The 16,069-nt window shown below is 49.7% G+C and overlaps 1 protein-coding gene and 1 long non-coding RNA gene across 2 annotated transcripts; both read left to right on the top strand.

Annotated features, from left to right (window-relative positions):
- The first annotated feature begins 6,770 nt into the window (after positions 1 to 6,770).
- BHLHE22 (basic helix-loop-helix family member e22) lies at positions 6,771 to 10,239 on the top strand. The gene has a single exon (XM_027748228.2). The coding sequence runs from the start codon at positions 7,650 to 7,652 to the stop codon at positions 8,547 to 8,549; it is 900 nt and encodes a 299-aa protein (XP_027604029.1). The 5' UTR covers positions 6,771 to 7,649; the 3' UTR covers positions 8,550 to 10,239.
- A 1,345-nt stretch (positions 10,240 to 11,584) lies between these two features.
- LOC120322632 lies at positions 11,585 to 13,663 on the top strand. The gene is made up of 2 exons (XR_005562444.1): positions 11,585 to 12,410; positions 12,842 to 13,663. It is a non-coding gene; the product is annotated as an uncharacterized LOC120322632 (long non-coding RNA).
- Positions 13,664 to 16,069: the final 2,406 nt, after the last annotated feature.

The raw sequence follows: 16,069 nt of genomic DNA on the forward strand, positions 1-16,069 counted from the left end.
GGAGGAGAGAGAGAGAGAAAAAGAGAGAGAATGAGAGAAAGAGAGAATGAGAGAGAGAGAGAAAGAAAGAAAGAGAGAAAGGAAGGAAGGAAGAAATGTTACTTCCCCCTTTTTTACATGTTGTTTCCCCAGAGCCAGTCTATAATCAATACTGTATTGTACTCCAGTGAAGGCAAACAGAAATAATAGCTACCAGAAAAAAATGTGATCTAAAAATGGGAAAAGTTCTCCTACCTTGTATTATGTGCAATTCCAGGCACTGTAACAGTGAAACATGAGCTGATATCTCGGCTTCTGTGAACATGCTATGTTTTAGAGGATGTTACTCTCAGAGCTTCTAAACTTTGTGACATAAACAGCAAACCTAATTCTGAAAAAAGCACCTACCACACCTGATTACCATAACCAGGAGCACACACACTTAAATCAAAAGTCAGTTGAGTTGGAAAAGGTTTAAGTTTTTTCAATAAATTACTTTTATAATGACTATAAAAGTTATATAGTACACAGAGACTTGCTAGAGGTAGATACTTTACTGTGCCTGAATTGCTGGGAATACTTCCTAGGACATAAAGCTGACAATCAGGCATCTGAGTGTGTTTGAAAAACATCATCTACCAAAAGATTAAAGTATGAATTTAGCAAAGTAATCCAGAAAGGAAATTCTTTGTTCTTTCTTGTTACTTATCATGGTAACTGAAGGGATGTAATGGGAAATGACCTTACTCTTTACTTACTGAAATCAGCTGAAATATAGGAATAGTTTGAGAACAAAATTATTTTTCACTGTTAAATATGTGGATTTTGACTCTTACTGAACTGTATTTCAGCACATTTTTTTATTTTACGCTCATGATAAGTTATTAAACATATAAAATTGCCTTATTTATAGCATATAACAGCATTGCAAATGATAGTGCCTCCATTTTTCAATGTAGCAGCTACTTAGATGTGTATAGATTCTAAATGATCTTTTAATTACAAAGGGAAGAAGGGAGGATAGGAATAAAAGAGATTTGTTATTCTACAAAGAAGAAAACAAAAGGAGCGATGATTCCAAATTAGCAGAAGTACTAAATTGCAACTTTTGTGAAAAATAAAGTACAATTAGAAAAAACAACCTTGTAGTTAGGATTGTTGAGAGAAGGTCATAAGGAAGGTTGTGAGAGGGAAAACTAAGGATGTGAAACTGAGCGTATCCCTGTGATGTGCAGCAAGGGAAGAAAGGGAATTAACTAAGGAACTTATCCAAAATACTGACAATATTTTAAAGTGTTCCTGGAGAATTAGTGAGCTCTAAGGTATCTGAAAAGAAAGGGGAGCATGTTACTGGTCTTCAAAAATTGTATGGGTAAAGGAAGAGAAAAAGTGAACCTGTCATCTACCATCTGGTAAGCCTAACTTCAGCCTGCAGTAATATAGTGGAAAAAATACTAAAAGGTAAAAATCTTAAGCACTTAGGGGAGAATGGATCCAGAACCAACAAACAGCATGGATTTATAAGGAATGGAAGGAAGGCACGCAAAAGTATTTTTCTCTTCCTATAATTGCAAAGTGGTGACTGAAGGGAATACAGTAGGTATAATATACAGGCCTACTAACATATAGATTTTTATCTATGGGCTTCAGTAAATTAAATAGGATCTAGCAGTGTGACCAAAAAAAAAATCCAATGCAATTTTTGGGCTTCTAACACAGAGGCATTGTGTCATGTACCTGGGAAGTGATAGATGTCTCTCTGAGTATACAATACTGATGAGATAGCACCTCAACTACTGCTTTCAGATTTAAGTACTTTCAGTACCAATAAAAGTGAACTGGATGGAGTTCAAGAAGCATGGAAGAAAAAGTAAAGGCCTATAGAAACTGTTTGACAATGAAATATTAACTGAAAATAAATATCTATAGCCTGACCAAACAAGGGTGGGAAGAATAAGCTCAGTGCCATGTTTCTTATAGTGGAAAGTTTCCAGTATAAAAAAAAAATAGGGTCAGGAGTGAAAGTGAAAGCTGGACATGTAGTAAATATTAACTGTATATGGCCAGAGCTCTGGGCTCTGCTGCTTCTGAGACCCACCCAGACATTCCTTGGAGTGTGTTTGAAAGGAGTGGAAAGAATGAGGACTTACTATGAGAGCTGGAAACAAGAACGGAGCATTCAGACAGAGCTATGTGAGGCAGAGTACAGGCTGAAGTAGAAAAGTAAGCATAACTGGCAGCTCTGTCAATGCAGGGAATGGGTTGCTAAGGGGAGCTACAGCAGTAACCCTGGTTTGGCCAAAGCAGAAGTGCACACACATGGGGAAACATATGCATGAGGAGAGAAATGTCTTGGAGGGCCTAAAGAGGCTTCTCTGGAGACAGGTCAGAAAGGAAGTCTTTCTCCACAAATCTCAGTGTATTGGTGAGTTTGTCACTACCTATACACTCTGTGTTGTCTCTGCAACTGGAACAGCATCAGGTTCTTCCATCCTTAACGTGTTTCAAGTGCATATATATCCACTAGTGTGTCTATGTAATGGAATAGGTAATACCTGCTGAGAGCCTCCTGACTCTTGTCCACACACAGACATCAATCCACCTGCTTCAGCTCCAAAAGGGATACCAAAGGGATTATTAATCTCCCCATGCCAAAACACATTGAAGGGGTGTTTTACATTGCCATGTAATTTCTTTTTACATTTTCACGTAGTTTTCTATGGCTCCAACCCCACGTCGGCCTTTCCCTCCACCGTCGCCACCAGCCCCGCCGCCTCCGAGGCGTGCCATGCACTTCTCCCGCTGCCCAGGAGATGGTGCTGTGGATTTTGTATCGGGAGCGCAGAGACCGGGACGGGGGCTGGGGCCGGTAGGTGCCCGCGGAGCCCAAAGTGGACCCCCTAGACACCCAGCCGGACTCCATGGGGATCCTCAGGTGCCCTTGACCTCTCTACAGTCCTCCAGAATTTGCTTTCCATCTCCAGCGGTCCCTCCAGAGGCGCAGGGCTGGGGTATCGGGGTAGCATCCCTCACCCCAAGAAGCTTCAACTCTGCTGCGCTGTGAGTCAAGTCCATCAATGCCGTTTTTCTCCTCCTGCTAAGGACCTGAAATGGAGGGAGTGTTTACCTCCGTTTTGCAGCCCCTTGCCACACAAATATCCCCCCATCCCGGCTGCACACACGCACCCGCCACGTCCCACCGCCCTGCCCCCTCCCCCTGGCACCGGGGAGCAGGATGATGTGCCGGGCGTCCCGAGAGCATTTCTCCTTCTCCTCCCCTACAGGCCTCTTCCCCGCGGCTTCGAGTCCCCGGTGGGCTGCCGGGCCCCTGCCTGCTGCCGGGAACAGCTCCCAAGCTGGGAGTTCACCGGCCTCTGAGGCTGCCTCTCGGCAGACAAGCATTTCTGAGGATGTTGGCACTGGAAGCGAATGCAATGGGGGCGTAACTTTTTTTATTTTAACTGTGTTTTCTTCACCTTGAACTTACACAAAGTTTGTCTCACGGGGAAGACTGCAGAGCAGCAGTTGCGGCGAACGAAAGCGCTCTCCGACGCTTGACTTAGCGCTGGAAAAGCCGGGCTGTCCCCGCTGCATGGGGCGCTCGGCGCCCGCCTCTGCTCTCCCCCCGGCTCTGCATGTCGGAGGCAGGACAGACTTGGGGCTGAGCCACTAAAAGAAAGACCGGGAAGTTACGGGAGATCTCAAGCCCTCCGCTTACTGCGGGGCCGTCCTGCCGCAGCGGGCACACGCTGTGGCTCCCCCCAGAGATGGCAGGGAGAGGCTAACTTCACCTGACTAAAATCTGTCTGCATTCAGCTCCTGAGCGTCTTAAGGGAAAATTTGGAAAGTGTCTTTAATCTCGCAGGCTTTTCAGAAAACCCAGACCTGAGGAGAGGGAAAGGGAGGTTTAACTTCTCTCACAGGTGGGGAGCAGAACAAAATAACTCTCGAGCAGATCTTGCTAAAGACGCCGCGGAAAATCAGCAATCGCCGTGCTGTCCGCTGTCATCTGTATCCTGGGAGCTTCCAGCACCCTTTCCCCCCCTTCCCCTGTCTCCCGCACCACACGGGACGGTCCGTGCCCGGCCGCTCACAGTGGAGCCTGGGGGACGCTCCGAGCCGGCGGAGTCCTTCTGCGGCTTGACTCCGGGCTGCTCATTTCCCGAAATAATGACCCAAGTGCGGAGGAGCCAGTGGCGGAGGGCTGCGGTACAATTAAACCAGGTAACGAGACGCTGGGCAGATGTGTTTTCATTGCCCTGTAAGATAAACGCAGTGTTAAATGCCTGACAACTTCCCAGAAGCAATCAGCAAAAGTTTACGAGTGCATAAACCTCAAAGACCATTCCTCGGTATTTTTATAAGCCCCGCATTTAAAGCGTCTATAAATTCCTCTGCCTGCCTCCAAACTAAAGTTCTCGTAGACTATTAAACGGGCACTTCTTCGGGAGGGGGGGAGAGATAGATCACAACAGGCGGCTCCGGGAGAGGCAAGAGGGTCTCTCTATTACTCCATTCCACTTTGCTCTCCCTACGCCCTCCCACACCCCACACAAGCTAAAGTTTGTAAGAAAGTTTGCATCATTAGAGCACAAGTCACAGATGAACGCATCGCCAAGATGACTGGGATACATCCCTTTCTCCAAGAACAGGGGCAGACCCAGAAAGAAAGGGAAAGGAAAGGGTGAACAGAAAAGAAAAAGCGACGTGGTTGAAAGGACGGGCTGAAGTAGGGGCAAGCATACAAACAGATCCAGGGGCAGATCATGCAGACTGACCGGTGGACAGGGAGAACAGGAAAGGCTTTGACGAAGAGAGAAATTTCAGACGCAGAGGGCAAACCTCAGCGAACGCAGCCGAAGACGAGACGAGGTTGCCGCGGAGGTCGCCGTGGTGCCCTTGTCCCCCCGCCCCGACGGTGCGGCCCGGCAGCACCCCTCGCCCTTCGGAGCAACTGCGGCAGCCGCAGTCCCGGGGCAACCAGCCCCGCCGCCTGCGGAGTGGCGGTGTACGCCGTCCCCAAAGTTGCACAGGAAAACAGGGGAGATAGCGCTACTGAACCCACAGATCAGTGGGAGAGATCGGGTCGGAGACCTCTGTCTTCGAAGAAATAAGCTGAGGGGAATGAAATGTTCCCACTAGCCATCAAATTATAATAACAGTATTCGTCATCCTTAAGTGACCACACGAGTTTTACAAGTTGGATATTAAACAGATTAAACAATAATAATAAAACCCCCAAACCTCTTTTGAGAATATAAAGCACTTTGTTTATGATCCCGGGGAAAATGAAGTTGCTAATTGAAAAACAATAAACCTAAAATGCCTTTGGATTAATAACGATAGAGGTTAACGGTGGCATCCATCCCTTGGAAAGGGGGAGGGGAGCAAGGCGCTCGGTGACTGTGCGCTTGGACGGCGACCAGGGACAAGCGCAGCAGCCAAATGGGGCTGGGGGGTGAGACCCCCCCCTCTTCGGAGGGCTCGGCTTGTATGTTCGCCTCTGATCCGGAGACACGAGGTGAGGAAGGTCTGTATTGTAGTCATGTCCTGGCTAGATGAAATCTCAGTCAATTACTCTGAAATCTGCAGCTTGGCTTCTTTTCATTCTTTCCAGGTGAAAATTCAAACGTTTTCTGTTGTCGCCTGGCCCTTTCTTTCCTGAAACAAGGCACCCAACTGTTCTGATATTACCATTCAAAAACGGGTTCTGTGGCAAACCTCATTTGTGAATCTATTACAGAGATTAATAGATTATTTCTCCTTTTTCAACTAATTCTCAGTGGGGAAATTTAACCATATGGTAAGGAGAGAATTAGAATTTCATCACATTAGAGCAAAATGTAATGAAAAGAGTCCAACACCTGGGGCCAACTCCGAAAGACACAATTAAAAGGTTTTTAATGAAACCAGAGAAACAAAAAAATTTCATAGCCTTCAGTAATCCTGCCACATAAGAATGATTTGGAAGTGTTGGGAAATATTGTTTTTACTGATGTCATTAGAATGAAAACCTGCCACTAAATACTCTGAGTGCTAACAGTAAGGAGAGAGCGAGCTGCTAGTCTCAAGCATCAGAGGACAACATTCGGACCGACTCTCGGGTTTCCACTGCAGCTTCTGGGAGAGGGCAGAGGAGCGTGTGCCCGGCTCAGAGGGAGAAGCCCTGGGAGTGGAGCAGAGGGCCAGGGTAACCGGATAGCTGTGGCCGCCTCGCCCTGGCACCGTCGATAGCATCCCGGCGTTGGGAAGAAGAACAGGGTGCTCCCGCCGAGTTGGGCTCGCTGGAGGGAGGCAGGAGGGCACGGAACTGCAAAGAGTTGGTCAGTCACAATGAAAAATAAATTAAAAAAAACTTTGGTGGATTTTGCCCTTTCTCGCCCCGCCCCCTCTCCTCTCCAGATCCGTTCATTTTCAAGGTAACTGATGGGGCTTTATGTTTTTTATAGGGACACGGGGGATAATCACTCGCAAGCAGCAATCTGCTACTTGGAAAGGGATAAGGAAAGGAGGAGGGGAACCTCCCCGTAGTTTGGTCTCCGTTTGGTGGAGGGGGGTGGGGGAAAGAGGGAGGACTGGGGACCACCTCCCAGGGAAGCAAGGTGGACTTTGGCGGTAGGCAGAAGTGGGCACGACGGCTGGGGTTGCTCCTGGGGTTTTAATTTATTTTTTTTATTTCCCAGGCGATGCTTTTCGGAAAGACGGGTGGGGGTGGGAGGGAGCTATAAGTTAATGTAAATGCAGGGGGTGGGTGGGCTGGGGGGAGAGGGTGTCACTCCTGACTCCACAGCTAAGTTAGCAGAAGTCTGCTGGCAGCACTCGGAAGGAGAAGTGTTGAAGTGGGCTTTTCTGCAGTGCAGGACTGTAATTTGCTGAAGGAGGCAAAGAACATCCTTCGATCTAAGTAGGGCTTTTAGTGTGCTCATTGATGAGTGAAAGTCGCCACACATGTCAAGCTAAAGGCAGTTGTTGGGTTACTAACAGGACACAACGTCTTGCAAACATATGCGTTAAGCTGTGTATACAGATGGCAGGGAGAATAATGGAGCAGGCGCCTCTTATAAAGCTCTAGCTGCTGCCTGTCTTCAGACCTGGGAAAAGAAACTATTCAGACTCAGGGCCAGATAGTGCCTGGGATTGTTTGTTACCGTTTTAATCCTATTAATTAAAACGTTAACCTGATTGGGTAGAAAGCTCTGTCCCAACAGGCGAGTCTTCTTCATAATAACCTACTCTCAGAGATAATGATGTAAAAGACTCCCCCGTCTGCGGCGGCTGCTGGTTGATGGGTCCGGAAATCTCTTGAAGGTGAATCCAAGCAAGATAAACGGTGGAAGCGGCTCCACTGGCAGCGCACAATGCCCCACCGCGGCGCCTGCTGAGGGCGAGCCGGAGCCACAGCCACAGCCCGAGTCACAGCCGGAGCCACAGCCCGAGCCGGAGCCGCCGGAGCCGCAACCGAAGCCACCGGAGCCGCAGTCCGAGCTGTCGCCGGAGCCAAAGAAGGGACAGCCGCGGCGCCGGGCACGGCGCAGCCCCAGCGGGAGCCGGGAGACGATTTCTGCCAGCGGGACGCCGGGGAGCCGCCTGCCGCGGCGCGGAGCCTTGGAGGAGCGGGCCGGGAGCTGAGGGGGGCGGAGGAGGCGGAGGCGGAGGCGAGCGGGGCGCCGATGGAGCGGGCGCTGGGGCTGCCCGCAGAAGAGGACCTCTTCCACAAGAGCCTCGCCGCCTCGGCCAAGCGCATGGAGTCCGCCTTCCGCTCACCCCCGGGGCTCGACCTCTCCCACCCCCGCGACCGCCAGCCCTCGCCGCTCGCCTGCTACGAGGCGTCGGAGCCCGAGGCGCTGCTGCAGCCCGGCGTCGGCGGCGACCCGCTGGCGCTACCGCCGGGCTCCGTCTGCGTCAAGTACGGCGAGAGCGCCAGCCGCAGCTCGGTGGCCGAGAGCAGCGGCGGCGAGCAGAGCCCCGACGACGACAGCGACGGCCGCTGCGAGCTGGTGCTGCGCGGCACCGGGGGGGACCCGCGCGTCGCCTCGCCGGCGGCGGGCGGCGGCGGAGGGGGGGGCGGGGGGCTGAAGGCGGCCGAGGGCAGCTGCTCCAACACCCACGGGCACGGCGGCAGCAAGAAGTCCAAGGAGCAGAAGGCGCTGCGGCTCAACATCAACGCGCGGGAGCGGCGGCGGATGCACGACCTGAACGACGCGCTGGACGAGCTGCGGGCGGTCATCCCCTACGCGCACAGCCCCTCGGTGCGGAAGCTCTCCAAGATCGCCACGCTCCTCCTGGCCAAGAACTACATCCTGATGCAGGCGCAGGCCCTGGAGGAGATGCGGCGCCTGGTGGCTTATCTCAACCAGGGCCAGGCCATCTCGGCCGCCTCCCTGCCCAGCTCCGCCGCGGCGGCGGCGGCAGCGGCGGCGGCGCTGCACCCCGCCCTCGGCGCCTACGAGCAGGCGGCCGGTTACCCCTTCAGCGCCGGTCTGCCTCCCGCCACCTCCTGCCCGGAGAAATGTGCCATCTTCAACAGCGTCTCCTCCAGCCTCTGCAAACAGTGCACGGAGAAGCCTTAAGCGCCGCCGCCGTGGTCGCCCCCCGCCGCCGCCGCGGCCCCGGGGAGCGACGACTGCCGGCGGCCCGGTCCCGGGCTGGGGGGCGCGGAGGCGGCGGAGGGACTGACCGCTGCCCGGCCCCCGCCGCTCTCCGCCTGGACTCGCCTCGCTCGTCTCCTCGGGTGCCGCCGGGATGGGACCGCGACGGGAGCCAGCGTGCGTGCGGCGGTGGGGAGGGGGCGAGGGGCCGGGGGTGCCGCGGGGAGGAAGGAAGGCCCGGCCCAGGGGTCGCCGGGGGGTTCGCTGCGCGTCCGGACAAAGGAGCGGCCGGGAAATAGCAGGCCGGGCTGGGAGCCGGGGCTATCGCCGGGGACAAATCAGAGAGGGCACTTGAACATAGATTTTTTTTTTTAATTAATTATTATTAGCAGTATTATTAATATTATTCTGAGCCAGGAAACAAACAAACTTGAAATGTAAACTTATTATTTAAGTGACTTACAGAAACAAAGAGACTGGACCATTGCTATGGAAGACTTCGTATTTTTTATCGTCTCTAAACTTTGATCCTGTGAAAATGCGCAAAGTTTGGTGAGAGTGATTTAAAATTGAGAGAGTTAAAAAAAAAAAAAGACAAAAAAATAACCGATCAAAACCCCTACTCCGTGTGGCTGAAAGTATCGCATTTTTAAAAGAAATATTTATGTGCACCTTGTTTCTTTCCAGTTTGCAATGATGTATAAACAAGACATGCTATTTATTTGTTATTCTTTAAATGACCCTTCCACACCAACAGTATTTATCATGTGTTAAGGTCATGGGTCTTATGTGCAGTTACTTTAAATGCTTCTAAAATTCTGTTTATGGATTAACTTCAACTGTGTGCCAAGTGTTTAAAACATTTATTTGCCAACAACGTATAACCAGAAATGTTGATGTATCCGAGCTGCTTAGGTTTATGAAAGGTCATCTGGATTTTAAGTTGCATCATCCCTGTATTTAAATTGAGCTTTAATAAATTGCTTCAGTCCAAAAATTAGAGGAAAAGTGTATTCTTAATTGCTCAACCAACTGATTTTTGAAAGGGTATTCTTTGCATTTATAACAGGTAATAGCTATTTACTTTTACAAGGCATCAGAGCAATAGCTGCTACAAGAACACTTGCCAAGCCAGTGTTTTCCCAGGCGCTGTTTTCAAGGGTATAATTTAAACCGCTTTTAATGTGTATGTAAATTATTCTGACTGTGGATGATTATTTAAGTTGAAATACTTTAAAATACTTTAGGCTGATTTACAGAACGCGTGGAATTCTCTTTTTCCGTGGGGATGGGGGGTGGGGTGGTTTTCTTTTTTTAAGGAAAAATGAGAGATGAAAAGCAAGAAGTAGCTATTTACCCAAAGTGAGCCTTCAGTTTAGTTTGCATGGCTGGGTGGTTGTCTCTCTGCCATTTGTAAATTAAGATTTTTTTTTTTCATTTTTTTTTTCTTTTCAAAAACGAGTCCTGCTATTTTCCACTACTTGCAGATAATACAAATTCGGACTGTCAGGTTGGATGGCAAAATAGGAGCCATGATGGATCTGTTGGCAGGTCACGGATGTGTAAAGAGTGATATATATTAAATAGGTCAATCAGATTATGACAGCAATGTACGATCGTTTGTATGTGTATCTATGTCGGAAAGAATCTTTATTAAAATATTTTGAACAAACGCTTTCATTATGCTGTGCTTTGTTAAGCATATATCTCTAGAATTAAGGAGATGGAGAGGGAGTGGGTAGTTTCCTTGCCTTTGCCTTTCTCTGAATGCGCCTCAAAACCGCCCCCCCCCGGCACCCCACTACCGGCTCAGGGTATCCCAGGCAGGGGGGTGACAAGTTCCCTTGCCTGCGCTGCGTTTCTGCCGCGCCCGTGGCGGGCGGACCCCGGCGTTGCGGGGCAGCCGTGGGGCAGCGCCGGGCCCTGCCCGCCCGTTCTGCGGCTCCACTCACGCCCTGAACAGTGGGGTTGGATGCGCCCCGGGGTAAGCTGCAGGACCGCCCCCCCGCCTCCTCCCTACCCCCCATCTTTTGGATCCGCCCCTCCCCTCGTGGACCCTCCGCCCTGCCCCAAACCCGAGGGCAGGGAGAGCGCGCAGACCCCCAAAGCTGCCCGCCCGGCGCTGAGCCCGGGCCGGGAGTCCCAGCCCTGCGTGTCCCCCCTCCCTCGGGCGGGCCGGGCCGGCGCCGGGTGTCCGCGGAGCCGCCTCTCCCAACGGCAGCACCACAGGCGGGGGAAGGGGATAAATATTTTCTGCTCCACTTCCCATCAAAAAAGATTAATCAGAACCTGTAACTTTTCAGGAAACATAACTGTAAAGTGCCACGGAGCTGTGGGAAGGCAGCCCAGAGAGGGTGGGCAGATCAGCCCCCAGGCGCAAGGAGAAGCGTCTCTCAGCATTTACTAGACAAAGGCTGGGTGCGTCTAATTATGATTATTAAAACAATTTCCATGACGATGTCTAATATTATGTTAATTTGAAAACAACTGTATATGAAAACTGTCGACTATAATACCTAAATTCATTTAATGAAACACATCGTTAAGGCAATTAAACCTCCTGGATGTGATTAAGGAACATAATTACGACACTGTTCTGCGCCATAATTGGGTGTCTTTAATCAAGGGGTAAAGTGATCAGCAACACAGCCATTAGTTTGTATTGTTCTGTCTCTGCTGTCCATCATTCTGATTAGGAATTAACCACCGCCACCAGCTTGGCGTGGTGCGTGCCTGTGTGTGTGTGCGTGTGTGTGTCCGCGTGAGTGTGTGTTCGTGCATATAACATCGCAGGACACATTTGCTGCAATATTTACCGCTTACTGTCTCTGGCTACCGAGCGGGCTTTCTTCCCGGGGAGGTTCCCCTGGAAGGCGCGGGCGCTGCTTGGCTTTGCCCGGCCGTGGGGTGGGGGAAAACAAGCCAGGTCCCAGCAAACTCTTGGAGCGGCCGGGATCTGGGCTGTGGGGAAAGCAAGGGGCTGGAGGAGGCCCACGCCCTGCCTCCCGGCTCCCGTGGGCAGGGTCCGAAGGGTGCGGGCCGCGCCTGGAATGCTCCCCGCCGGCTCTGGGGAGCGAGGGCGGCCGCTGCCGCCTGTGGCACATGGAGCGGTTTCTCCCTTCACCGCTCTCTCGTCTGTCACCGCTTCGGAGCGACGGGACAGCGGAATGAAAACCCTGGCTACCGCTGCCGCCCGACTTTGGGCTCCCTTACTTCGTCTTCGATTCCTTCGAAGGGGGGCGAGGGGTCTGTGCCAGCTAGAGGTGCTGCCACTCCTGGCTCCACTCTCCTGTCTCCCTGCACCGAGCATCATAGCTGGGAAGCAGCGCGAAGCCACCGGGCCAGTCCCTGGGAAGGTCTTGCCAAGGCGGGCGTCGTGTATGTCGGGGCTGAGGGGAGGAGAGAAGCTCCCCCGCCCCCCTTAAATCTTGACAGATGACTTAGCTAGAAATGAACATGTCCCCTTTTGAAAAGAGCTTCTTCCCGTTTCCAACCGCCCTACCGAACCGGGATCTACCCTAGCCTCACCCGGAGCTCCCTCTGCCCCCGCCGCCCAGCCCGGCTCCCTTCCCCGGCCCCTTACCCGGGCTCGGAGCCTAAGATTGTCCCAGCATGAGTGACATTGGCTTTCCTAATGTAATGACTTATGAAAGATATAATCATGTGTTAAATTGAATCCTCCGCTTAACTGTTAATGGTGTGCTCTGGGCACATTTACGTATTAGATGCTATGGTAACTAATTACCACTAGAAGAAGGGATAATACACTTTCCAGACTTTGACAAATAATTATGAGTGTTCACATCCCTGCTAGCAGCAGTTGCAGCGGATCTGCTGGAATGAGTAAGTGAATAAATGAATGGGTAAGTGAACTTGTGTGCATGGAGGGAACTAGATAATGAATAGTGGTCAAGTGAGTTTTCTTATTAAAACCTTTAATGAAAATGTGATTTAGGGTGGAAGGGGGGGAAAAAAGTGCGACGCTGCCTCTAAACGTAATTAAATCGCGTAATATAAACATCAGAAACATAAATAAGTTTGCTTTTAATTAAAAAGCAGCAGTCAAAGTAAATTATCCACGTGCTCGGAAACTTTACAGCAATTAACACCTTTTTTTTTTTTTTTTTTTTTTTTTTTTTTTTTTTTTTTTTTTTTTTTTTTTTTTTTGTGGTGATGGCGGAGGGGGGCTGTTGGGGGGTTAAATAGACGAGCCAGGACTGTACGACTCTCTCCAGAATCATTTGTAACTGTGATCGCACTGCCACTGCCCACAGGCCGGAGGGATCCCGAGGCTGTAAGCAAACGGCGAAACAGGTCCTTATTGGAGCGGGACAAAACTTTGGGGAAGTCGCTCTGGGCTCCGCGCCTGCCCCGGCCCCCGCCGCTCTCCCGCTCCGCGGGGTCGCTGCTGCCCGTCGGGGCCCGTCCGGTGTCTGGGAAGGCTCCGGCACTAAAGGAGCCTATCAGAGGCGTAACAGAGCTTCTCTGTGGAGTATTGCTCTTGGCTGAGGCAGGCGCCGCAGGGGTTAAGCCGCTTGTGCCCGCCGCTCCGGGGCCATCCTGCCGGGGCAGGGGCTAAGGTGGGATCCGCTGCCGGGAGCAGGAGACGGCGTGGCTGCCCCGGCCCCCCGGCCCGACTCCGGAGCTCCTACCAGCCAAATACATCGCAGAAGGGACATCTGCTAAATGAGCAAAGAGCTGAAGCCAGCCCCATTTCCCCGGGGTCACCCATCAGCTCGGTGTCACCCAGCCCGCCCCCCGCACATCCCCGAAGCGCTCCGGAGGGGAATTTGCTCTGGTTCGGTTGGTTCTCCAGCCTCAGGAAGGGTTAAATCTTTCCCCAAGCCCCTAGTTGCCCTTGTCCTCTCAACCTGATTCAGAGACGTGTAATAAAATAGGAAGCAAATTTATGGTCTGTTTCAAGCACTTTACTGCTGTATTTTTAAATTCATATATGCACACATAAGAACTATGATCTGTGAATAATTTGAAATGCTATAGGAAAATGATGTATTTTAGATCAAACATAACCGTTTTCTTACATAATTGTCTTGGATTAAAATAAAAAATAAAGATACTTTTCGAACAGAGACAAAGCTGAAAATCTAATGACCGCCATAAACTGCTAGACAGCCATAAATTAACGTCTTCATCAAACACTGAAGGGATCAGTGCTTATCTAAATCAACAATTATTTCTTCCGAGAAGTTGCAGAACAGATTGCCCCTCTAATACTGTTTTTAAATACTCATAATTGAGGATTAGGGGCAAACAATCGCCTTTCCAGAGTAAACCTCCTCTCCATCAGCCGAAGCCCTCCAAACTCACCGAACACCCAGACCGCTTCCCAGGAACCTCCTCGGGGTCCCGTCCCCTTGTACCACTGCAGCGTCCCTGGAAGCTCGAGTTGCTTTTGGGAAGGGGCGGCAGGAGTCTTTCCTCACCCTGCCTCTCCCCTGATTTGGTCGGGGGCCGGTGGAGGTGGGAGCGGAGCGCAGGGAGCCCAAGCGGCGCCGGGAGCCCGGCGGGCAGCGGGCGGGGAGTCGGGCGGGCGAGGGTGCGGGTTCTTGCCGCCGCCGCGGGCCGGGGGCATCCCGTAGCGGAGCCATCCCGAAGCACCGGCATCCCCCCGTGCTTCAACCCCGAGCTCATCTAATGCCCATCCGCTTTGCAGGTTCAAAGCTTCACCGAGGCGGCACTTCTCCCAGCTGCAGCCACCTGCGATGCCGCTTTTGCGAGAAGCTGCTGTAAAGAATTCATTTTTAGAAAGCAACTGAAAGATACGTTGCGAAGAGAGGCGATTCACTGGCTCACAAGATGGAAATTAGACAGTGAAAGACTTGCTGCCTGTAGGAGGTTAGCTAGCGACCAAACTATTTGAAAGAAAGGGGTAGTTGGAAAGATGAGCTGATAAGAAAGAAGTCACTGTCAAAAGTCATCACAGGGTGTTTCCTTACTGACTTTTACTCTCCCTGTAGCCAGAACTTAGACTTTTATTCAACTTTGCCGCACTCGTAGCTGCTGGTTTTGGGGAAAAAAACTCCAGCCAACACATCAAAATCGGTTTAACAAACCCTTAAAGATAGAATCCTGCAAGGCTTCTAGCAAGAACAAGCTGAAGCTTAGACTTCTTTTGATTATTTATTTTGGTGTAAATAGTTTTGAAGACAAGCACATTTCTGCTGTTACGAATGATGGACTCACACAACCTCAGTACCTGAGATCCCAGGCAAGGCTGATGCATAGAATAGGCTATGTAGGCACAGTACTGGTTTGTATGAGGATCAAGATCCCACTACAGTTTCTTGGTTTTAAATGAAAATGGGACATTGTCTACTTTTTTTTTTTTAATATATGCAGCAACTGTTTCTTCATATTATTATTTATAAACATAGACAGTAACTTAAGGATCACAATACTTTCATAAGCATAGCTTTAAGGGGTGTTTTTATAATGAGATCATTTTTCTGATATGTTGAGGGTATGTGGCCAGGGTATATAGGCTGGTTTAGGCAATAGGCAGGAAAATACTTAATTTTCTATGGTCTGATAGAATAGCTCTACTCACATGAGTTAAGCATATGTCATGTTAAATTAATGCCTTGAATAATTTTAAAATACAGTGCAACGCAAGTAATGGTAAGAAAGTACCTAGTATCAAACAAAATATTAGATAAAATACAATGTTAAGAGATCTAATTAATTCCTCCCTGCCAAGCTATCTTTCAGACCATTACAGAAAGCTCACTCAGAAATGTGCCCTTCTAAGATCTCGAACAATGCCACCTTTTTAATTTATAAACTTCAGTAACTTCTAATGTAGCCTGGAGTTAAAACAATTGCACAGTTACACACACATTTATCAAACCCAGAAAAATGCTGCAGGTCTGTCTTCTCTAGGACATATCTTCTACAACCCTCGCAGACATACCTGACAAGCATTTCTGCACGAAGGAATGAAGAAACACTGATGTCTTTAGGGTACAACCTTGATATTAAATACCTACTTGTAGAACTCAGTAGCTATACAGTGATACCTAGAAAAGTCAAGTTATGCTTTGCTGGTGCAGTGCTGTATATCGTAGCAAGTTCATTCATTTCCCCTTTTAAAATGAATGATCTGAGAAGACAGAATATTTTACACTACGTAGTACATCTTGTACTACACAGAGGTTTGCAAAGGGAAAAGCCTAGGAGCTGCATTTAGGAATAGCTAGTGGATTGCAGATCTTCATACTAATTTTAATACCGTCCTAGGAATGTCAGATGTACCAGGTTTTTTTCCTCATCTGATGAGAACTGGTTTATGTTTCATAGGGGGATAAAAAAACAGACTTGATAATTTCCTAAATTCAAAAGAGTTGCTTTATGCCAGTGCTGAATTAAAGGTTTGGGTTTTTTTTTTCCTTACAGAAATATCTTTCAAGATCAAGTAACAGAAAAATGCAGTATGTTGAAACAACAATTAAAAAATCAAAGCAATAGTTGTGAATCTGTGAGAA

The sequence above is a fragment of the Pipra filicauda genome, unplaced genomic scaffold, assembly GCF_003945595.2.
Source record: "Pipra filicauda isolate LSUMZ 115617 unplaced genomic scaffold, ASM394559v2 scaffold138_size1969278_pilon, whole genome shotgun sequence".
In the NCBI taxonomy this organism is placed as follows: Eukaryota; Metazoa; Chordata; class Aves; order Passeriformes; family Pipridae; genus Pipra; species Pipra filicauda.

Bases quoted from the DNA above. Each gene is read 5' to 3' on its own strand.
- BHLHE22 (XM_027748228.2), top strand. From the start codon at position 7,650: ATGGAGCGGGCGCTGGGGCTGCCCGCAGAAGAGGACCTCTTCCACAAG.